This window comes from Gallus gallus, chromosome 2 (assembly GCF_016699485.2).
Source record: "Gallus gallus isolate bGalGal1 chromosome 2, bGalGal1.mat.broiler.GRCg7b, whole genome shotgun sequence".
Lineage (NCBI taxonomy): Eukaryota > Metazoa > Chordata > Aves > Galliformes > Phasianidae > Gallus > Gallus gallus.
The window spans coordinates 22,622,291-22,647,109 of NC_052533.1; the positions used below are offsets into that span (position 1 = coordinate 22,622,291).

The 24,819-nt window shown below is 40.3% G+C and overlaps 1 protein-coding gene across 4 annotated transcripts in view; it reads right to left on the minus strand.

Moving 5' to 3' along the window:
• CDK6 (cyclin dependent kinase 6) overlaps positions 1-24,819 on the minus strand; it is a 133,898-nt gene that overhangs the window by 15,445 nt on the left and 93,634 nt on the right. For 3 of the 4 annotated variants that reach the window (NM_001007892.4, NM_001397373.1, NM_001397374.1), the window contains exons 6-7: positions 4,676-4,726; positions 562-697 (exon numbers count right to left, since the gene is read on the minus strand). In NM_001007892.4, the coding sequence (NP_001007893.1) occupies positions 562-697; positions 4,676-4,726 (187 nt within the window). The remainder of the gene's footprint in view (positions 1-561; positions 698-4,675; positions 4,727-24,819) is intronic. The other variant, NM_001397375.1, reaches the window with a different exon arrangement.

Below are 24,819 nucleotides of genomic sequence, written 5' to 3' on the forward strand. Positions count from 1 at the left end.
ACTTCTTCAATTCTTGAGTCAGGGTTTCTAATAAATCTATTAAAATGTTGAAAATAATTGAATTAATTTACATGCTACTAGTTTTACAAGCACAACTTGTTTGCTTCTGTTCAATCCTGCCGGTTATAAGAGGCAATGATTAAATGGCAAATGCCGAATCTCAACTTTTCAGTATTCTGATTCTGATGTAATCTGCCATACAGCCCATTTCCTGCTTTGCACTATACTGTGAAAAACGGCGGATCATTTTCTGTACTTGTATCAGACTAATATTAGAAGAATGGCTTCTGATCACTCACACAACAGCATTCAGTAATGAGGATCAAGGCAGAAGGTATGTCAAACAGGTCCTTCTGTGGCAGTTTCCTAGCCTTTATCTGTTCTCAGCCTTGACACCTCTTGAGCCAAAGATGATGTCTTTGTGCTGATGTTTCACAGCTACACATGAATTTGTCTGCTTGCTTTTCAGCTTCATTAGTAACTTCACTAAACAGAAACATAAACGTTTCTTGGCATGCAGCTATCAGTCATGCAGTTTGGACAAAACAGATGGAAACTCACAAGAAGCAAGTCTTTGCCCATGTCATCAATATCTGGTACAAATTTTTCAATAGGTTGTGCGGGTCTGGAAGCAAAAGCATTTCTTGGAAGGGCCACATCATTAGGCCAGTCCTCTTCTTCTGGGAGTCCAATTACACTGTGAAAGGTAAAACATAATGTTAGATCTGGACATTTACGCAGCCTCCATTTTGTATTTAATGCACTGAGTGACAATTTACTTTAAGTCTTTTGGTTTAAATGAGATTAGTCGGACAGTAATGTACTGATCACTGTGAAAAGAGGGTGATGAGTGTAGGCCTTCAACGTGCTTGGCAGAAATCATTCTGTGGCCAGCACAGTTTTCTGGCCTAGGTCTCAATTTTATGAGTCTTTTTTGTTGAAAAAGTGCTGAGTGCTTTGGAAGAAATTTGCTCAGCTCTTGACTGGATGGTGCAACATATGTCACTCCAGGATGATTAAAAGCCGTAAGTTTCAAAGGGGAATTGCATGCAAGGACCTTTATTCACAAGAATAGAGGCTGAGAGAAGAGTGTGGGTCAAGATGAGGGTAAGGCAATAAAAGGGATGTTTCATAATGCTTCAAAGCTATGTGCAGTAATTGTTGCCTAAAGTTAAACAGTTTATTTGCTTCACAATACAGATTTTAAAGTCTCAGCTCAGAAGTGGCGTAGGAATTGTTTATCTTTGTGTTTCTGCTTCCCATTGTATTTTGTTTTTTCTTTACCTTTCAACAGAACATTTGAATTTCTTTTTATCACTTCTTACCTTGTTTCTTTAATTTCTAGAAAGCATTTAAACTCAGTAAATAACTATGCTAAGGTTACAAAACCCAAATAAATGAAATAGTTGGTAAACATCCAATACTGGGTCATGTCTCATATATTTCATGTTTTAGTCTGAAGTTAACGTTTGTGGCAGTGAAACATCAGTTTCTGATGGAAATTCTGGAAAAGACCTGACATTACATGTCAGGCTGTAGGGAAAACCAAATCATACAGCCTGTAAAGTTGAGACTTTTAATTGAAATGCTAACAGTAAGAGAGAAGGAACAAGGAAAAACTTCACTAAACACTTGGGTCTGCAAGGAGCCCAGTACCACTAGGGAGCAGCATTGACCTTTCTTCTTGCTGAGGCTGGTAATAAGACTGGGTGAGGCCAAGAGCCAACATTTTGATGTAAATCATAGGTTACCTGAACTGAATGGAATTAGTCCAGCTCTATCTACATGGATTTTAGATTATAATTTGGCTCAGCTAAAATTAACATGTCCTCAAAACAAAAGCGCGGCTAGAAGGTCAAAGCAATTAGTATCTCAGGATACTTTACATTTTACTGTCTCAGAAAACAACAGAGCTCTTGGGAAAAAACGAGTTAAATCTGAATGAAAAAGTATTATTTTTTTATCACCACAGGTATGTCAGGGGTATGGGGCAGCACCCTGGGCCACAGTGGTTATAGCTGTGTGATTAGCTGTTGGAGGATCTGAACCTGTATTAAACAGAACACAAACAGCACCATAGGAGGACGGAAGAGTTAAATATTTTAAATAACAGTGAAATTTAGCCTGCCATTCAATTGTGTTTGGCCAGTCCCAGGCTTTTTATTTTTTGTACGAGAGAGCATGAAGAGGGCAGAATTAGCACAGGCCCAGGCAAAGCAAACAAAAAGAAACCAGGAGGCAGCCAGTCAGGCAGGTAGGGTGGACAAGACCAAGAGCGGAGAGAGATTTTTAGTTACACACTCCTGCAGTATTCAAAACTCTTAATAATGAATGTTTAAGTAGATGCCCTCACTCTGGTCTGGTAGGATTACCATTTCAGTGACTAAGTTTGGGTGTATCTTGGATGAGTTTCACCCCCTGCCAAAGGTTCTTCTTGAGAAATGCTGAGTACTTTCCGCTCCCGTTGATCACAATGAGAGACAAGTCTGCTCGCACCATTGCAGCATTTACGCTGCGATCTGTGAGGTCATCCCACATGCAGACAGCGTCCTGGAAAAGCAGGACATTGTTTGGGGCCACCTCCTAAGGATTTACCCTCAAGCGCACTGGAATTTTACCTGACGCAGATCAGAACGCACATGTAAAGCAAAGGCAGACCACAGCCCGACTATATGAAAGAATACATCAGTCCAGTATGCATGAAAATCCTGAAACTACTTTCTGTCCAAATTTGTCTGGAGAATGACTCACTACCGTAGAAAGAAACAATCCTCCTACAAGAAGAGCTATGCCTAACTGTATGGGGTTGTCCAGCTGTGAAAACACAAAATAAACACTATTTAGCATAACCCCCCCACCCCGCCCAAACCCAAACAAGTGACTTCTGAACTATTTCAGGAGAAATGCACAAAAGAAGCAAACTTTCTCTTTAAGTCAATGTAAAATAAGGAATTTCTTCTAAAATTAAAACCGCATTTTCTTTCCTTGATGAACTCTTTTCTGCACAGGTAGTCTCGCCCCCTAGGGATGGAAAGATCCTGTTGGAGGTTGCTGCTACTGGCTGTGCATTTAATCCCATCCTAATTAATTTAGATTTTTCCTCTTAAATATCATTAGTAAATCAAAGCAAAATCCTTAAAAAATCACAGCTACAGCTTTTTTTTTTTCTTTTTCTTTTCCCCCTCAAAATAAGTTCAATGTATCAAAACTATCTTCATTTAATAAAGCAGGATATTGCAGGACTGAAAGGGTAGCTTTGGCAGAGGAAAAAGTAAACTGTAAGGACTGATTTTTCTGGATTATGCAGGAAGAGCTATTCAGCGCATGACAAATTAACCACGCAAGTGAGTCACATACACTGGTATGGTATGCAGGAAAAGGAAGTCAACTGTGTGAAATCAAGACCTGCAATTTAGGAACCTCATACTAAATAATGAAAATGCTCAGATCTGTTACGATTTGAGGACTGGAAATACGGCTAAGCGGAAAAATTCATTATTTATTCTAATGATGCTCTTTTTCCTAAAAAATTTACTATCTTCTGTTTGGAGTATCTTTAATAGAACAGTGTTTCAACATCTCCTCTTTCACTCTCTCTCACTTCGCCCATCTGTCTCTTCCTTCATGAAGATCAGCAGATCCTTGCAGTCTCTCCACAGGAAAAAGGAACACAGTGGTGCAGAGGCAAACAGGCATTCATTCTGCGACATGAAATGAGCCCTAAGTGGGTCTGATTTCCTAATGAAGTGACGTGTCCATGAATCTTCAAATTGCATGGTTATTACAAATTCAGAAATGTTCCTTGCCCATAGGAGCTTTTACAAGAAAAAATTAAAAAAAGATCTATTCCAACTTAATTAACACATTGGTAATATCAGCCATTTTACAATTTATTTCTTGGTTGTTTCTGTTTCTAGTAAGAACGTATGTTGGAAAGGAGTGAATCTACCTCAGGGACTTCAGAGCCTCTCCACCTCCTTAACATATTTTATATATCTGAAGAAGAAAAACTCAGACTCCTTCCATTTAAAAAAGGTTTTAAAGGAAAGCCTATTAGTCAGTCTCCGACAAAATCCACATCATGTGCTGCTATTCCTTCTATTCTCATAGCTATCTGGACTATTAATTGTTTTAGCAGGTTATACAGTATTTTTTATAAGCTAAACTATTTTCTCATGTACAGAAGGCTTTCCATAAAGAAGCTGTTGGTAAGCATCCTCGCCTTTTTAATTTAATTGGAATTTAAAAGTATTCTAATGTTATTTTCTGAAATACACAAAGAAATTACTGAAAAAAAAATGAAAACTGCATTTGTTGCAACAAAAAATGCATTTGCGTTTGAGCAAAGAGAATCTCTTGAAACGAACTGCTTAGGAAAACTCATCAACAGTACATGCACAGTATGTTTAAGAGATTTAAAAAGCCCCAAACAGAAGCCTCTCGTAACTTCCTGATGATGGCTGCTAGTTCTGCAGAACTCTATTCCGCGTTGCTTCCTCCTCCCACTCTGACAGAGAACGCATGGAAATATCACGTTGTGTAGAGGAGCAGTAGGAAACAGGCTCTAGGAATACTCAGTTCTAGACACATTACTGCATTAAAAACACAGCAAAGAAACCTCACGGTATTTCACTATTAAACATACATTGACATAATGCAACTGGTTATTACTTACTCAAAGATTTTTCCTAGCTGATCAACATCTGAATTTCCACGGAAGAGTGGTCTGAAAGAATAAAGAGATATTTTTTCCTTTAATTAATGTGAACTTTTATTTGTCAGCTGCCAATGTAGGGTGAAAGCTCGTTATTTTTCTGTGATCTCGCTTCCTTTGCCTTCATATTTTATCCAGTCTTTGAGAATGCTTTTCTATAATGCTTTTCTACGTCGATAAAAACCAGGAGAGATGAGAAGTATTTTTGAATATGTTACTTTTTAGAATTTAACTGCATCCTTCAACATGAATAACCTTTCTCTCAGCTAATACTGCCCTATATATAATCAAAACAAGATAGAACGTAATGAGCTGTTTAAAGAGACAAAAACAGGGTGAAATATCATGCATTCATTGAAGTATAATACAATTGGAGATTAATTATTATGGTACAAATTAAAAATTAAATTCTTTTTATGTTGTATATTGGAAACATACTTCCACCAAGTTTAAAGGATCAAATAAATGACAATGGATTTATGAAGGACTGTAAAGAATGGGGTGTGAAGCGATACAGAATTTACCTTGAAGGAGAGGAATACTTCCGCTGCATAAATATATTCAGGAGAGAAACAAATTAATAGGTGGAATCTCCAAAGCTTTCAGAAAAAGACAGTGTCAAAAATTACTTTCAGAGAGTGGTACACAGTTTTTCCTCTCAGAATGAAATTTAAAATATTTTTACTCTGTATGACTGTATTGCCATCTTGGTCCACAGTACAGCAAGTTGTGATGTGTCTAAATTCCCAAGAGATTCACAGAATCACAGAATCATAGGGGCTAGAAGGGACCCCTGGACACCATCCAGCCCAAAGCCCTGCTAAAGCAGGTTCCCTACAGCACGTTGCACAGGAAAGTGTCCAGGTGGATCTCAAGTAACTCCAGAGAAGGAGACTCCACAAGCTCTCTGGGCAGCCTGTTTCAGTGCTCTGTCACTCTCACAGTAAAGAAGTTTTTCCTCATGTTCAGATAGAATATCCCATGTCGCAGTTTGTGCCCACTGCCCCTTGTCCAGTTGCTGGGCACCACTGAAAAGAGCTCGGCCCCATCTACTTGACTCCCGGCCCTGGAGATATTTATAAGCATTGCTAAGATCCCCCTCAGTCTCCACCAGGCCTCTTAGCCTTTCCTCGTAAGGGAGATGCTCCAGGCCTCAATCATCCCTTCAACCCTCTGCTGGACTCTCTCCAGGAGTTCCCTGTCTTTTTGAACTGAGGAGCCCAACTGCTAGTCAGGCTACCCCTCACTCTGGAGCACAGCCCTTGGAAAACACTGCAAGCTATAAATTTATGGTCACGGGTTCCAAAACTAATCAACAGTGACATGGTGACTTTATAAAGCCTCTCCCATCTACACTGGGAGAGCAAGAAGTACTCGGATACAGTCCTTCCCCTCTCACTGCCCATAGGCAGGAGCAAATGTAGGAGCCGGATCTCCTATTACTAACCATGAATTCATTGTGAGAAATGGTGCTTTATATCTTGCAGCTCTCACATGCAGAACAGGGCCATATGCCACTACTTATCTGTGGGTCAGCACCAGATACACCCAGGTAGGCCCAGAGGACGGTGACAGGTCTCAGGCATAGTAAGCTCTGCAGAAATCTGTGCCACTAAGAAAAAAAAGCAAAGCAGTAACTGGAGGACATGCTGACCATCTTTGATGAGCTAAATATGCCTTTTGCCTCTATGGTTGCTGCCATCCAGGTCAAGTCCTATCAGCTCACGCTGCAAACTGCTTCAGGCAGAGACACAGCGAACAATTTAATCAAGCTCAATTTGAAACTCTATGACATCAGATTTAAACTGATGGGCTAAAATGTGGCAGTCTGGTACTTGTCCATAAAGGGCTTTTTTATTTAGACTCTGGAGAGGTGATAAATAGCGGTATGCACTGCTTCTTAGGTGTGCATGCTACTTATTAATTGCTGTCTCTTTGACAAGGCTACTTCAACTCATACCTACAGATTTCTGTATTTCGTAAGCTTTAAGGTACCTGGCAATACTGGCTTGTACAAAAAAACAGTGAAACAACTTCACATAGATATGAGAATCTACTGCTGTCAGTTTTGAGCCTGATTTTCAGGATGGTCAGTAGCTACAATCCCAGTACTACTGTGGCAGCAGATACAGTCATACCTTCCAAAGTCAGACAAAGCAACGACTTTAGACACTGTTCTGAATGACTTGTTGAAGTAATTAACATACAGCCTCCATCACTTCGAGAAATTCATTTTGGTTCCAGTATTGGAATATTGGAGCCCTTTAAGCTAACAAAATGTATACAATCAGGCAATTCTATCCATGCAAATGGAAAGCAGATTTAAGGTTGCAAAACGTATACTGAACCGTGTGTTAATGTGAAAGCTTGGCAAAGTCAGCCTTGTTCGCAAATCACCTTAGGCAGTGTCATGCCAAAACAAGTATGATTCTTGGGATTTTTAGGAGAGGTTTTTCCCATCGCTGCTGTTGTCTCAGATTCACTGAAGGCTGAGGAAAGAATTTAAATTCTTTTGAATATATAATTATACAACACAAGGTGACCTTCCAACATACTTTGATATTTCATCATAACGAAGCATTATGAATTCATCTTCCAGACTCCTATCCATCCCACCATCATGACTACAACAGAATTCCAACTCTAGGCTAGGCACCACTAACGTAATGAAATTTGCCTCATGAATTTTGGCTGGCAGTTCAATTGGAATATTGGATGGATGATTGGGGAAGTAGATGCACTTAATCAGCAGTTGTATGAAGATCCCTTCTCACATTTTGGCACTAATTATTCTTTAGTAATGACTTGCCAGCACTGCAAGTCCAGTACACCTTGGATGGGAACGTTCGTCTCGAGTCATTCTTTTTTAATGCTATTCTTAAAGGTGGATGATAGCTCTCCCTGTACCACTGAACTGGAAGCACGCCCAGCAGCCACAAAAATGTAAAATCTCACCTTTGTTCTTTGTATCTTTCACTTGACTCACCCACTCACTCCCTGAGGTCTGTTTATGCAAGCTGAATCCAGAAGTCCTTACTTGGGGATATATCCTCCCTCCTGTGATGATAATCTACGTGAGACTACTTAAAGTGAAGGTTTGATTTTGTACAATTCCTGCTTGTTTTTCCTTGAGAAAAGGAAAAACCTTTTCTCCTGGGACAGAAGATGTGTCTGTCCTCTGACCTTAAAGAACTGTGTGTAAAATCTGTGTGTATGTATACCTCAGGAAAGAGGGATCTTACAGTGGAGGAAAGAGATACACTTCCCTTCTGTGCGTTTCCTTTATCCTCTCAACCTTCCCTGACTTTGCTTACCACAAAATCCATGCTCTGAGGGCTCCAACACCATTGCTGTTACAAACCACACAAGGGTTAAACAAGGAAGAAGATAGGACAGAAAGAAATACAGTGCACCAAAAGACTGATTTAATTTCCCTGTTAGTTCAAGAAATCTCAAATGTTGTCATGCCACCATATTTTCCTATTTTTGTTGGTTGCCGCTGTGTTTTGTTGTTGGTGTTGTTTGCTGTTTTTGTTTTGTTTTGTTTTGTTTGTTTTCGGGAGAAGGGAGGAGGGAAATCATACAAGAAGTCTACAGGTCTCTGTCCTGTTTCACCGTTCCTCCTCTAAGCCTTGGAGCTAAACCTTTATTCAGTGCTCCTTGAAAAGTACCCACTGAATGGTGGAAAAAATGCTTGACTAGAACACCCATAGCCTACAGATCTGAAGATATACCTTTGAAAGCTAAGAGCTATCCTGGAACAAGATCCTGAGGCACAGAAAGGCTATGCAGCTACACAGTCATGTGGATATTAGCTAGGAGTCTGCATTGTGCCTCTTTTCAATTAACAAATCTACCTTTTTCATGGTAGTCCAATGCTGGTGAGGTGCTGGAGTGCTGGGCTCCTCAGTAGCAGAGAGACAGGGACATACTGGAGAGAGCACAGTGAAGGGCCACAAAGGAACTGGAACATCTCCACCATAAGGAAGGGCTGGAGAGAGCTGGGGCTGTTCAGCGTGAAGAGGAGACTCAGGGATAAAATCATCAATGTATTTAAGTATCTGAAGGAAGGGTACAATGAGGACAGAGCCAAGCTCTTTTCACTGGTGCCCGGTGCCAGGAAAAGAGACACTGGGCACAAAGTGGAACACAGGAGGTCTTTCTAAACGAGGCAGCACTTCTGTGCTGTGTGGTACCAGAGCACTGTGGTACCAGAGCACTGGTACCTGGAGGCTGTGGGGGTCTCCTCTTTAGAGATCTTCAGAAGCTGCCCACATGTGGGTCTGGACCCCCTGCTTAGGCTGGCCCTGCTGGGCCACATGGACCCAGAGGATCCTGCCCATATCAACCATGCTGTGGTTTGTGATAACATGGAAATAAAAACACAGATCTCACATAACTCTGCATTGTAAACCTAACATATCCTGAAAAAGTTAGCATCTACTTACAGTTTAGAAGGACTTAATACTACTAATTCTTTGGCTGAAAGGCTTAGTTATATGTAGCCAAACAAGTAAGATTTTACCATTCACCAACTTTATGTTCTTTTCTCATTTCATGTTGTTGTTTCATACTGTTCTTCATCTTCACTGAATATTCTATGTGTCTGAACTGAATACGGGCGTCTAAAAGGTTGAACACTTTGTTTTATAGACAATGTGCTTCACGTCTATGCTACTCAGTAAAAACTGAGATATAAACATTTCCTAAGCAAGTCTCTATGAAAAAATTCTTCCTGGTGCAACTCTGCTAACATGCCAAAGCAATTCTAAAAGTATTGTATACAATGACAATGCAGTGACACCCTCGAGATAAATGAGGTTTAACTGTAAACTGACCACAGTACTTCTAGACTTTATTTTCAGCCCATGGTCCACAAAGCAAAGACAGTCTGTAACAAATTGTAAGAGAAGTCAGTGTTTTCATACAGATTGAAATTAAAGGTATTGATAAACACTGCTCAAGCACATACTGCAGTGCAGACAAGGAAAACAATACATATCACTATGAAACTACATGCACTGAGGCACAGGAAAAGACTTCTGCAAGTTTCATGGCTGATATTTTGAACCAATGAGTGATATCCAGATTGGAAGCTGTTTTCCAATTTTTTACATTGAGTGATTAAACTGCAGATAAAATGGATGCATGGAAGAAAGCTCACGTAAAGAAAAACGGTACTGAAGAGTGAAAAAGAACAGTCAGGAAACTCTCTTTCTAACTAAAATACAATAGAGCCAACATGACAATTCCAGCATTGACAATACAATCGCCTCTAAGGCTAGACACGGAACTGGAAATGTAAGAAGTAACTTCCAAAACAGCTATCTGGATACTATCTGCTTGTCCATTTGCTCAGTTTGGTGAGAACACAAGTGGGGAATCTGATCACCTTCCTCGTTACCACAGAAAAGCAGTGAAGATCATCTTTTGATTACTGACCTGATCATGTTCAATATTCTTGGTGAAAAGTCTATATATTGGCAACCCAGATAAACACACTGGAATCATTAAAGAACCCCTTAAAATTAAAAGAGCATAATGCTCTTTGGGCAAGTAAGGATTAGCTGGTCTGGCTGAAAAGGTAGCAAGGAGAAGAGCTGGGAGAAAGCAGCAATTTCAGAACAGGTAGCTGCTGCTTGAAAGTATTAGAGAGACAAGATGAGGAACCTGGTAAAAGAAAACTCACAGTAATGCAGCAAAGAGGAAAGAAAAATACAACGGGAATCATTACAGCAGCAGCTCATGAAAGTGGTACGGGGAATTTGAGAAGTCAGTGAGGTTGCAGTAGTTAAGTTTGGGAGCTCGCATGCCTTTGTGTATAAGAGCAACAAGGTGACGGTGAAGAAACTAAAAAAGCTAAAGCCGAGACACATTTGCCAAGGAATCCTGCATCGTGCCATGGGAATCCTGCCAAGCTACATAGTCTGTGACTCAGAGATATATTTAAATGATGTTGTTGTTGTTTTTTTCTTTTTTTTTTCGTGTTACAAAATGTGAATAGCTGGCAAATATTTTTTTCAGATTCTTGGTTACTTATTATGATGAAAATATTTTCATTTTTAGAATTATAAACAAGGAAGACCTAAAACTAGAATGATGAGATGACTAGAAATAACATGATCTGGACTGTCCTGTGGAAACCTTTATTTAAGAGGGATTATTTCCAAGCTGATTCACTCTCCTTCCCACCGCTGGTTCTCTTTGGTAGATCTTCCGGACAAGTCTATACTGCAAGCACGAATAGTGAGACTAAAGCAGGATATAAGGAAAATACATGTATCAGTCTTAAAGACGAAGGCTCTTGACCTTTCTGAGAGGTAGCAGGAATATAGTACAATATAAAACTTTATTCTGAAAACAGGCCACAGCTGACAACATTGCATGCTTGGATAGTTACCCACTTCCAGTCACAAGTGACTTGCCTTAGTTGTGCAATTCGGAGTTCACGTAACATTTTTTGTACTCCCTCTCCCTTTCCCTCTCCTTTTCCTTTGTGTGAGTGGGTGCCAGACACAGCACAGGAAGCAGTTACTTCATGTGGAGCATGAACATGTCTTCTTCTACATATAAGAAGAAAGGTGACGTGGATATGTGGAACCTTCAGGACTCTGCTCACATACAGGTCCGAAGATGCAAGCCAATGGTGTCCAAAAGGAAGTAGAAAGGTAAAATAGGAAAATATTTGGAGTGATTTGTTGGACAACACTCTAAAAAGATTTGTAATCATTTTGGCAATTCACTTTGGGGTTAAGATTGCTAACAAGATCAACATTCCCCGGTGAGGATTTTCATTATGAAAAGTTTGCACTGCTTTGCTACAACGATTGCATTACTTGGAGAAGCTGGACGCTGGGGGCATTTTTACAGGCTGGTACATGGTAAGAGCCACAACTGTAAAGAACGTGAATCACAAGAAATTTACAGACGGACACATGTTTCCTTTGAATGTATAACTGAAAGGGAAATGTTAGTAAAAGGGAAACCAAGCAGAGGCACTGTGTACAGCTTTATGACAGTCTACAGTCTACTGTATAGACTCAGTTGTCGACTAAAATACAGCAAAGAGAAAGAGCAAGATCTTAAATAAAATATAATCATTTTCAAAGCTTCATTAGGAACTGGGCAAAAGAAGCTTAACATCTGCTGTGCACTTTCAGTGTAAGCATTGTGTTACAAGGTCCCAGTTGGCCTTGGAGCAGAATGAAGGGCCTTGTCCCCAACCATTGCACGAAATGGGAGTCTCACCACAGACATCAGTGACTCCAGGATCAGGCTAAGTATGCTTTGGTTTCACAGCATCTTACAAGGGAAAAAAAAATGATGTTTCAACAGAAGGATATAACAGTCCTGATTAAAAAATATCCAAAAAGTAAGGTGAGTGCAGATATCATCCTCAACCATAATATGCAGATTTCACCACTTGACACGGGCAGATTTCATCTATTCCTGAGTAGAACTGCGCCAAAGTTCATCAGATAATACTTTTTTTTTTTTTAATGGAAGAGCCTTGGTAGGTTACACGTCCTTCACTTATTCCCTAAGCACACACGTCACAACGCTTTTATCTGCAGACATTTTGCTTCTCTCGAAGATTTGTAGGTTCGTTCCACCAGTGTTCATAGGGCGGTTATCTCAGCTCAGTGAGCATGATATAGCGGTGGCATTTTGAACCCTCCCAACTTCTGAACTAAGTTCCAGAGATCCACACGCAACTGACCTCGGCGAAAGGGAAAGGAATAAATGCATGGCCTCTGCATCAAGTGCAGAAAGCAGCATTCCTCTTGTTTATTCTGACAGTTCTACCAGCACTATGATTTAACCATTTGTGTGCTAAACACCCACCCCACCACTGTATGCAGTTAAATTACCTCTATCTTTTCCATCAGCTGTTTTAGGTTTAATTGTATAATTAAACAGCAGGCTTCTGCTGCTGGTATGACAAATATGGTTCAATCATACTTTTCCTGTGAACATTTGGTTCTCTGTACTCTCTCCTCTCTGCTGAACCTATTTCATATCCCCTTTTTAAACTTGCACTCTCTAAAACAGCCGTGCTTCTTGGCTTTTCTTGTACAACCGAGTGCTTAGGCAGCAGCTGAACTCTGGGTTAGATACAGGCCGTCCTGTGTGGATGGACAGGAGCTGAGGGAGCTCTTTCCACTTCACTCACATAAGCAATGGTGCCAACTGCTGTGCAGAATGCTGCTCAACAGCAGTGTGTGCGTGCAGAGCTCTGGGCAATACTCATTTCCACAGGTCTGTGCCTGTGAACAAATTTGCCCATATTTTCCTTGAGAAGATCTCAGTCCTCCTTCCAGAGCAGGCCAGAGTGATTTTCCACCACCGCTTTCATTGAGTTCATAATTTACTCCTCACTTAAAAATTCAGCAGACAGCATTCCAAAGTGGCACAATTTAGTCAGAGCGTCACGGTGCTCTTTAATGCTGTATTTTAAAGAAGTATTTTTAAAACAACTGTCTTGCAGCCAAGGATCTACCCCCAAGGCAAGCAATAAGTTTAAGTCTGTTCCCAGTCTTCGTCCATTATACAAATGAAAAAAGCAACAGTATTCTACATGAGATATCTGTTTCTTTATCCTGTATGAAATCTCATCGTGAAAATCTATTCAAATCAGAATTTTCAGAGATATTACTCTTTTATAGTTTCACGAGTTTCTGTCAATGTTCAGATGATTCTGGAAAGCTTGGCAGTTGACATTTTCTGTATTTACTAATCTAAAAACATCTTTTAAAATGGACTTTGGTCTGACTGCCTCTAACATTGGAATTAGTTTTAATCAAGGGGTTATGTAATAGATTTTAAAGTCTGAGGCCCTAATTAAAATACAATTCCTGTTACACAATCTGAAAATATTTTCAGATTACTTTCCCAGTAAATCTTTAAACGGAACGATTTTGCACCGTTAGGTCAATTTCTTATGCAATAAACTCTTGGTGACCACATATCTATCATTGTTATCATTCTTGTATCAGCTGAACTTCTTTCCACAAGTAACTGTTCCATGAAGGAGACTAACTCCTACCTACCCTTGATTCTTTTTTACTAAGGAGAAGAAAGGTGATGCAAAAGGGGCAGGTATCTCACTTGTGCTGCTTCAGTCAGTCTGCACAAAAATACTCAGCCCATTAACATCCAAGTATGTCTTCCCAGCCTTGTCAGAGCTTTATTTCTTTCTCAATAAAGCTAAAAAAAAGAGTTTCATAGGCCTTTAGATAAAAGAAATTATGCTCCTAAATATGTTACATAAAATGATGAAAAAGGACACTGGCAGAAGTGATGCTTTAGTCCCATGACTGTGAGTTACACAAAGAATGTACATCTACTTGACTAAATTATCAGCATCACTTATTTTTTTTTAATTCTAGAGCTGGGAAGCCAGAAAGCTAAGATAGAAAAGCAAATATCCAACTACAAACACCAGGAAAATGTCCAAAAGACAAAATTCTCGCTGTCATTGGTAGCAGCACAGTGGCAGAGGTGATGTAGTGAGATAGCAGAGGCTGTGCATTGGCACTCCCTGAGGCTTAAGAATAGTGATCCACTAGATATCCTATTTCCATATTTGAAGGGAAACATCAATGCTTGCCATAACTGAGAACATGAAATTCTCAATACTTAATAAAATCGAAGAATAAAGGACTTTTTCTCTGGGAAAGCATTACAAGCTCAGAGAGTGATCCCTTGGGCTTTTTTCCCCAACTGGGCTGGAGTTGCTCCTGTGTGGCAACCAGGACATGTTTTGATCTACAATCACTTTTGTTGCCCCCATATTAGGTGTTAATGGCACCTGTTGCACTAAGCCATTCTAATTTTTCAGATAATCCTGAAACATCAGAAGGACTCCCTCCCCAACCCTCCTCCCCCCCATCTCTCATCACCTTCAAGTGTAATAAAACACTTGGTCAGAAAGGAATCTCTGAAAGGGGATTACAACCCTTCAGGCCGGGAAGGTAGGGAAAACACTTCCAGGGCTGACCAGTAAACTACTACATGAGCAGAGGTGAAATTTCAACTTCAAATTTATTCTCCAGCTCCAGAGACTGGGAGTCAAAAGACATGAAAGTGGATTAAAAGGATGGTGTGAAAGAAATACTTTAATTTGCAGCAGCTGTTCTGGCTTACAGTGAATTAATAAACACCTGCTGAAAAACTCGAGATAAGCGTTAAAGTTAGTAAGCATGTATAGCAACCGTACAAGGAAAACTGATATAATTCTCAATGCCAGTTAAACTAAATATAATTTTGCCCTAAATAATACCTTCTACTGTACAGTTCACTCCGTTACTCATACTGGAGAAACTAAGAGATCTACATTCACTGGCTCATGAGAGTGCATGCTAATCTAGGGTCACCTATTGGTAGCTCTGTTGTTATTTACGCTGTCCATTTATTAGTCATTTCACACAAAATCTTTCTTTCCCACTTGAATCCCAACCAAATGAAAGAGAAAAATAATTTCTTTCATAAAAGAGAAAAAACAAAAATGTTCTACCCAGGGATGACACTGCTTGGATGCCACCCTCCCCACTGCAGTTGGAGCATTTGCACTATAGCATTACGCTGTTTGTTTCAAAGCTTCAAAGCAAAGAAGAATGTTGGGACAATTTTATTCTACTATCTCTTGAGCCAGTGCTTTGCCATTACTGAGACATAGTCCTACCTCTGGCAGTAGCAAAACTCTATTGGCTTTTGACATTATTTTAGTGGGAACAGCATACAACTTTATCTTTACATAATAAATAGTTGTTCAGTTTCTAAGGTACTGAGAACCTGTAGCTGTTGAGCCATTCATGCCTTGAACTTCTCAGCCCACACATCACCAGATTATTCAGCACTTTTATGTTCTCTGCTAGTTCCCCACAATCCATTTCTAAAAAGTAATCTATAAAAATATTGGGAACTGCTGAAAACACTGAAAAAAGGCAATGAAAGCCTAGAGAAAATTTCTCTCTACCATTGCTAATGGTCTGATGCAATCTAGAGTATCTTCATTCTCATAGCAGCTGACTATGATTCTTCACTGCCAATTAGGCTTAGTTTAACAGCTACAGATAGCACCATTACTGAGAAATCTCATGCTATGTGTACTTCTTTAGATACTGAACGCTTACACTCCTATTATTTGGATATAATGAGCACTTTAAAAATCATCCTGTTGTATAGATCGTTCTCTGTGCTGTACTGTCATAATAATAAAACCTGCTTCATGGACATAATCTGATAAAAATGATCTGATAATTTGCAATAGTTGGCAAATTCTGTATGATATAGCTGACTAAGTCATTTATCTTTAGGTAACTCATTTGGACTCAGTCAGAATCAATAGTAACTAAATCTTTGTGCCAATTTATTCTAGCCCAGTAGAATAAATCGGTGGAAATGAAGTAATCCCTTGGATGAAACTCCCATTTGACAAATACCTGTTTTCCAAAAGCACTCATTATTGTTAAACCTGGATAAGCTACAAACGAAGCTATGGAGAATATTTGAGTAGAAGAAGAAATACTACATCAGAGATTCTCTTTGAGTTGCTTCTGGACAGTATGCGTTCTGGACATCTATAAAAGGAAATGAAGCGTGCAACCAGCACTAAGGGACAACCAGGCATGCCACATGTTGACACCAAGAGCTCCTGACTTGATGAATCCTGCCGCTTCTTCTAGCAGGCAGCGTACCATGGTGGCTGAGTCTTTCATGGACTCATTTGTACATGGCCAGTGTATCAGCAGGTTGAGCACAGTGCACAGACAAACATGATGGCACTGCTGCAAGTGCCATGCAGACAAAAAGAAGAAGCAAGGCAACAACATACTCATATCACAAGGAGAACTGTGGCTTCAAAAGAAGACGGGACAGGAACTAGTATGAGCTGTATCTTGCTATGCCCCTTCTCTGTGTTTTTCAGTGCCCAGTGAACAACACAGCCCTGAGGACTGATGGTGGAGATGGCTCTGGCTGCCCGCGGATGCCATATGTGCTGCCCTGGGATGTGCTGCAGAGCCCACGTCCACCTCCCTCCCCAGATTAGGGCTCTGTCTAGGTCTTTGCCCTCCAGAGCCGCATCCTGCAGACTCAGACCCGCTCCAAGTCCTCTGCATAGTCTGTCCCCCATGATGTAAGTAAGCACTTCCATGGTTGCCATTCCCTTGGAAAAATGGCTTTCCAGAAATCTAAATATCACACTTCCTCTTGCTTTCTTTTGACATTTAGAGCTCTCCTCTCACGGCCAGTTATTTACTTGGTACAAAACTAGTACAAAGTTTCAGAAAGCTGTTGTGCTCTGTGCTGTTTTCTGGATGGTCAAATTTAGCAAATTGAATAAAGTTGCTCAGATCAAAATTTCTGACTGGACATTCAATTTGGAAACAGTCCACACTTGAGAGCTCAGCAATGTGAGCCGCAGTTAACATCTAATCTTCCCTCCCCTTCTCCAGCACTCACCAGTGTCCAGGAAAGTCTCCTGTACACCCACTTGGACCTTAAATACCTTTTTGTAGCCATTTTCTTACGAAAGAGAAAAGTAAATAAAAACAATATTTAATTCTATTATGAGACAAACAAAAGTACACAGAGCTTCCCCCAGCCAAATTCTAGGCAAAAAGCAAAGCCTCTTGCAGCCAAGTTCCTGGAGAGGAAAGCTGTGTGAAAGAGCCAGGAGACCCTTTCAAAAGCAAAGTTTTTGAGCTGCATACAGCTGGTTGTCCCTCCCTGGGGCCAAGAGGAAGGAGCACTATAATGCTGCTCCGCACCTCTCCTCTTCTATGGCTGCAGCCACCTGCAGCTGGGGATGTCATCTGGATGTCACCTGTGGGCTGCTCTGCCTTATCCCAGGAATGACCTCATCGTTGAGATGCCCCAGTGTGCACGAGGTGCTGCACCTTGGCATTGGCGGGCGGCTGCGCCTGGCACAGCACTGCCTGGGGGGCAGCCGGGTGATCCCGCTGCCAGCCTTACTTCCAAATGCAAATTGCATTTTCCAAATAAAAACTACATCACAAATCCCATTACAAATGCCATGATGTTAGTACCAAGGACTTTAAAACATCTACATCATGACTGACATGTTGTGGTCTTTTTCCTAGCCATGAGGCCTTTTCCTCTGACCTCTGGTCAGGCTAACTTGGACTGTCGCAGACCAGGACGTCAGCCCTCTAAGGAATGAGTTTTTTCTTAAGGATGCCACATTCAGGAGGACATCAGAAGAGTGCTGTGCCACCTGTACGTGCAGCAGCTGCAAAAGCTTTCCAGTAGGGCAGCTCGGTGAGCAGGGCTTGGGCCTGCAGCACCTGGTCCTGGCTGCAGCCTGGCGCCCACCTGAGCTAACGGTCAGGTTACCCTTGGTCAGCTAGCACAGCTGCTGCAGGTCTTCTTGCCCCAACTTCAAGGTTCCCTTCTGTTTTTTGTCATGGGTAGTGAGACAGTTTTTGGTTTCTATGGTTTACCAACGGTTTCCCTTACCAACAGATCTATTCCTCCGACTGAAAGCCTGGCACAGCTGGAAACTAGGAGGAAAACCACAAGTGAATGGCCTGGCACTCACTTACCACTCATCTCCAACCACAGGCCGATGCAGTTGCTGGATTTGACTAACGGCTATCAATCAGCCCAACTGTAGACACTTAGAAAGATATCAGCTAGAAAAGGCTTGAGGGAAAATGTGAGCTGAAAAACAGCAAGGTATTTTATTTTTAATGGGGTGATGTTGTCTTGGAAACTCATATGTATTTTGTACTTGACAATTAGAAGCATTATTCTGACTGTTTGCCCTTCACTCCATTAATGTGCATTTGTCCTCTGCCCAAAGCCAAGGGGAGTTCTGCCGTGGAGCTAGGATTAAAGAGAAAACAATCCTGCTTATCAGAAAACTGCAATAATGTGAGCAAGTACAGTCTTCTGCCCTCCTTCGTTAGTAAAGTCTGAAGCGAAATGCCATTGTTGTTCTATCAGATCACTAAGGTCTCTAAGCTAAACTGTGGCTTGAGTCCATTCAATTTAATAAATGCTCGAAAAAAAAGCCTGTAACAGGCTGGCCACCTATCTGGGGAGGAAGAAAAAATCCAATTTTATTAGGTCTGGTTTGGAAAAACCATCAGCCTCCCACACGCCCATGTGCACATGAATGGCAGAAGAATAAAGAAGGAAAAATGCAAAGCACAGAATTTTCAGTGCTGACAAGATCTTTCCAAGGAATGAACCTTCTCCCAGTATAGCTGGTCTGGACTGTGGTGAACTTTAATGACACTTGCAACTTAAATCATTCCTATAACAAAACAAGATAATTTCCAAAAATGGCAAAAACAAACTCAAGCCAGAACTGTACAGTACCTTGGTTCAAAGGCTGCAAATCAAGTTGTGTAGCAGTTCTAAGCTGCAACATCCACCTTTGCTTATTAAAATAAAGACCAAGGAAAAAAATAAAAGAAAAAAAAAGAAAAAAAGGAGTTGTTGTTTGAATTTTGCTCCTACCCAAGTCTAACTGTGAGCAAGCAGACAAGTGCATGATTACACTTTCAAGCTGTTGGTCCACTAGATACGTTGGTTTAAGGTCCACTGGAAAACACCAGATAATATGATTGCGAAGTCTGTGTTTAAAATTGCTGCATGATAAAGTGAACAGTTATTTCTCAAAAAACATTTAAGAAGTTTGTCAGTTTATAGGTAAGCCCTGAGTTACACACAGCATTCATAGCCGCCCTTAACTCTGATGCCTTTCGCCTACTGCGTTGGCTTTGGCATTTTTACCCTTCTAATATCCATTTTTTTTCTTTTTCATGGGTTTCTTTCCTGATCCATCCACTTCTTTCCGCTGCTGCACATAAAGGAGACATGAAATTATCTTACAGCTCTCTTCACTCTGCTTTTGAAAGGCATTTCAGAAATGTGTTGAAAATGAGCATGGAGCACAAGAAGGACAGGTGAAGCTAAGACCTGAGAAAAGGCCTGATTACATGGAAAAATAAAGGATCCAGTAGGCAAAATGAAATACTATTGCTGAATAGCTAAGCATCCACTTAGAAACAGTGAGGACTAAATCATCAGATATGCCAAAGTACAGGAAAATAACTGACAAAGAATTAAAAGGCCTTTACAAGTCCTTCGTGGCAGTACTGATACATAAGTATCTCTCCTTTCAGGCTTTGTTCACAATATTATTGTGATATAGAAAGGCAAAACAAAACCAAAGCCATCACTACCACCAGTCAGCGTTAACTTTATCCTGTGTTCAACATGATCAGGTTTTCACCTGTAATATCCATACGCACAGGGAGAAGTTAAAACCCCACTTCGAATGACAACTCCCAAGAACGTACCAAACAACTCTTAATAAAGATGGCTGCAAAAACAAATATAGTTTTTCCCTACAGAAATCCTGTTGATTTTTTTCCACCATTTCCTACCCTACAGATAGCATATTAAGTTGATCCATTGATAAGTTTGAGGGAAAGTTTCCTCAGTGGTGTGTTATGGCACGGTGCCGTCTCTACCTTCTGTTCCTGTCCAAACCACATTATCTCCAGTCACATCTTTGCCTGCACAGACACACTTGAGCTGCATCAGGATTATGTACGCCACACAAGCTCTGTGTTAAGTGGCATAGTATTTTGTTGCTACTGTTTCAGTATATAATTGGTATATACAACGCCTTGAATTTTGAACAGTATTAATGATTTTTTTTAAGTGATGACATACTGTCACTTAATTTGAAGTGAGTGACTCAAAACATATAAATCCTCTGGTCAGGCATGAATTTGTAAATTTACAGATTCACTGTCTCTTCCTCTAGACCATTCAAAGGCAAAGCAACTAATCTTGAGGAATAACTAATCCAGTCTGTGTCTGCAGTGGAGGACCCAATAATGCAAAATCCAAGCAGTTCTCAGCAATAGCAGAATTTCTATGAACCACTTTCCCCAAGCCCACTGTCTTCTCTGCTTCTTTTTCCAGACAAAGAACATGCTTTGGCACCTCAGAAACTGTGGTTTTACTGTTGAACATCTGACAACAGATGTATACCTGTTTTTTCAAAGTGCAACCTTAAAGGACTACATCTGCAGAAGATTAACACCTATAGGAACAGTTAATTCAGACCAAATGAGGGCATGATGAAAATGATGCTAGTTAGAACAGCCTGAAGTATGAGCCGAACTGCAGATCTCTTCGGAGTTAAAAGCCACCTGTCCCATTCAAAGCACTGGAGAACCTGGAAGCTCTGTTATGAGTTATCACTTAGTTGTTCACTGGTAAAAAGCAGGAACATGTACCTCCTCCTCTGGACAAGGAAATGCATACAGTGGTCACATTGTGATAGCCTGGTTTCCTTTGAAATTACATTTTATTTGGTGACACTTTGGCCAAAAGATATTAATGATCATGCTAACAAAATAATTTAAATTCTTGCAAGTTTAGCTTGAATGTACTCTCTTGCTTCTGCTTTGCAGTCTCACAAGGACTAGAGCAGACACTGTGAATTCCAGTCTCATCTGTTCAACTGACCATTCATATCTCCCACGCTGCAAGCCTTACTTTGAATGAAAGTCTCACAGTCCCCAGGAGTTACCCATCAAGGTGTATATCACGGGGAAGACAACAGAAAGCTTGTACAGGATCACTGCAAGAAGCACAGAGCATGGAACCCAGGACAACTCTAAGCAATACCTTCTCCTCCTTGCCAGTCTGCAACACCATCTTGCAGAGGGATTTCTCCAGCTAAGTGCTTAAGTGCTACACTTATACACATTAACAGAGATTAGCTCTTCCACATTTTGTGCCATTCTGTCCCACTAAATTGTTTTCAGAGAGGTTACAATCCTCTTTGAAGTCAGGGCTAATTTCAACAATAATTTCATTGAAGCCAAGACTCTACCGCGTGATCCATCTAAAAGAGTGATTCTTTTCAGTCAGTAATAGAAGTTCAAACTCCCCTTTCCAGCTTCAGTTTTTGGAGACAACTCAAAAACAGGTGTTCTGGTTGGCTATTTTTTTTTTTTCTGAAACCACGCAACCATATTTATTTCACACAGCATTAACTGAGACAAGGTTGAGAGCTGATTGCTCTTCCCTTGCTCACCAATGTGGAAGCCAGGGACATGTGGGTGACCCATCTCCTTCCAAAGACCTATTCTATCATTTGCTTCCACATTCAACACAGAAAAAAAAAGCGTGCAGTGGATTTGACAACTGCTTTTCAAGTTCTTCAAATAACCTATAGCTTGTCTGGAAAGGTGAATAAGGATCTATTATTACATTTAGTTTGAAAGATTTTGTTTTTTTTGTATCTAAAAATGAATATGAATGCAAGGCTAGCTTTTTAAAACCAGTTATATATTTTGCTTATAATTATAGGGAGTTCATATCACAGCATGATCACCATGATGATCACAGCATGACAAGACAGGCTCTAAGCTTTGATTGTATCGCATCTCTGTACATTATCACAAGGTCCTGGACTCATGGCTTTTCTGCACACACTGATGCAGCTCCTCTAATTGAACACCTTCTTAGTATTTAAAGATGACTTATACACTTATTGTTTATTTTTCTTTGTCTGTTTCCTTGAGCCCACCAGGGAACTTGTCCCATCATTGGTGTTTTAGTAGAGTTACACATCTCATATCCACTGACACAATCTTCAAACATAGTTGGCAATGCAATGTCCCATATTTATTAGGTGCTGGTGGAGTAGGCTGAAAAAACAGACATCTGCTAGGAGCATGATTTAATATTTAAAACTAACTAAATAATAACTTCATACTATTTGTGCCAGTATTGTGACTTATGAAATTGAGCCTGACGATCTTACCAACGGTAGGCTGATTAAAACACCATGAAGCTGGTGCATGAATGGTCTCAGTAAGATGTCCATGCGAATGGAATTAATTTCCCTCATGGCTGCATGAAACTGGGGGAACTGAGATAATACTGTTTCAGTTTTGGTTTGGAGAGGTGGAAAAGTTTTCTGGGAGAGGAGTGTCTTTTAAGGTTTGAGTTTGAATTGATACCTGTATTATTACTGAAGACTGCACATGCATTCTGAACACCGCTCTCAGATGCATGACTTCTTCAGCTTGGCTGGGCTATGAATATACCACAGGCTACAGAAACCTAATGGGTTCTTCTGATGATTTTTAGTCCCACATTTACTCCAAATACAGGCAAATTTGGTTGCTCAGTATTATAGTTACATTTGTCTAACTGGAATTATTATATAGATATATGGTTCATTTATCCTGCATATACACCTACTAACACACTGGTCTATGCAGGACTGAAATCATATAGGACTGTCATTTTGAAGACTAGGTCTGTATGAATAACTAAGACCTAAGAGACGAAACACTTTTTCTCAAGACTACCTGCTCAGAAGAGAGTCCAAGACCAGCGACACTTGCTTTCTCTTATAGATTGTTTCACTCAGATTCAGATTTCAGTCTTCCCTTCTCCTCTCACACTCATTCACCTCGGTTAAGTACTACCTAAGCCAAGCAAGAAGACAGACAGCCCTTCCCTCCCCTGAATCGCTGGTCATGGCTTCCACTTTGGAGCTGCCCTCAGTCCTTGAGCCAGCTGGAAGAGTTTCATGCGTCCAGACAGAAGTGAGGGCCTACTCCCAAGCTTGCCTTACTCCTTACTGAGTTGTTCATTGAGTAGGAGGTACAAGATCCTTTCCTACTGGCAAGGAAAATGCTCAGTATTGGCGTGAAACTTTTTTATAATTAATCCCTGTTTTTTTTTTTACCTAAATATATTACTTGGTTATGCTTTGTAGAAACAAGATTAATGCAAATAGCTCAATATTATCTGGGCTGAGACAAGACAAGCAGATTGCCAGTCTATCTCCCCACTATGCCAAAGGATGCCCACTATGCCATTAGGCTCATCAAACTTTCCAGCTTTATCTGCGAAAGATTTTGTGATAGTGAAGCAACCAAAAGCATACTGCACAATTTTCTTTATTGGTCATTATTATCAATGGACCTCAGCTTTTAAATCAAAAAAGGAGCTACTGTGATAAATAAATTTACATTTTTGTCAGCTAAGGACAGTCCACCCAAATATGGCTACAAATAATGGAAATCTACTTGACTAGACATGAGATTAAAAAAACTGAAACTACCCTATAAGGAAATCTGAATGGAATGCTTTATTTCGGGCTGCTTTCATCAGCAGCTGGGCTTCAGGACACAGTCTTTATTCATTCATATATGCCCAGTCTTCACGCCCACAAACCCTGATGGGCTGAGATGCTACCTGGTACACAGTGAAGTGCATAAGCCTACAGATCTTCACTGTAACGAAAATGCGTAGGTTTTAAATACAAACCTCAGATTTCAGGACTTCAGTCCTCAGCTGAAAAGTGCCATTTGGTTAGCTGTATCAGCCAAGATGAGGGATACGTTCAAATTTATTCTCTGTGTTAGACATATATTTATTTGTGTTTACGAACTCCAGTATCTGCTTTTACGTGTTTTGGATCTTTTTTTTTTTTTTTTTTTTCTTTTTAAGGTATCTTTTTTTTGCATTTGTCCTAAACTGGTTTTAATTAAGAGTGGTTTAAATGAAATAAAGTGCTTTCCACTTAGAGACACAGCAATCTATAATATAGCAATGCTGGACCAGTTACACAGAGCTCACCCCTCTCCCATACTTGTCCAAGCCTACAGAACCCTGGCTGTGCCTGTAACTACCTACAAAACTGCACTCTAGTAAATTCTAGTAAAAAAGTATCTGTACTTCTGAATGTTTGCCTGGCATAAACAGAATTCTGATATATTTTGTGATGCTTTATTTATTATCGTGTTTTATTTCCAAAGAAGTTCGACTGAAATCTCTGTGACAGGAAAAGACCCAGAAGAGTCTTGGTATATTTCTTTAAAAAGCCTTAAAATCTTTCAAAGAGGAAGGACAACACAGTAGGCAAAGAAGGAAACAAGAACCCAGGAAGAAAATAGAAAGTTGTCTTAATGTCAAACCAACATGTACTTCTAAGCCTTAGCTAGCCCATCATACCTTATCCTATGAGCACCAGTGGAAATGCAGATGGGTGATTACCCAAGGGCACTACCATTTTCCAGAAATAGCTG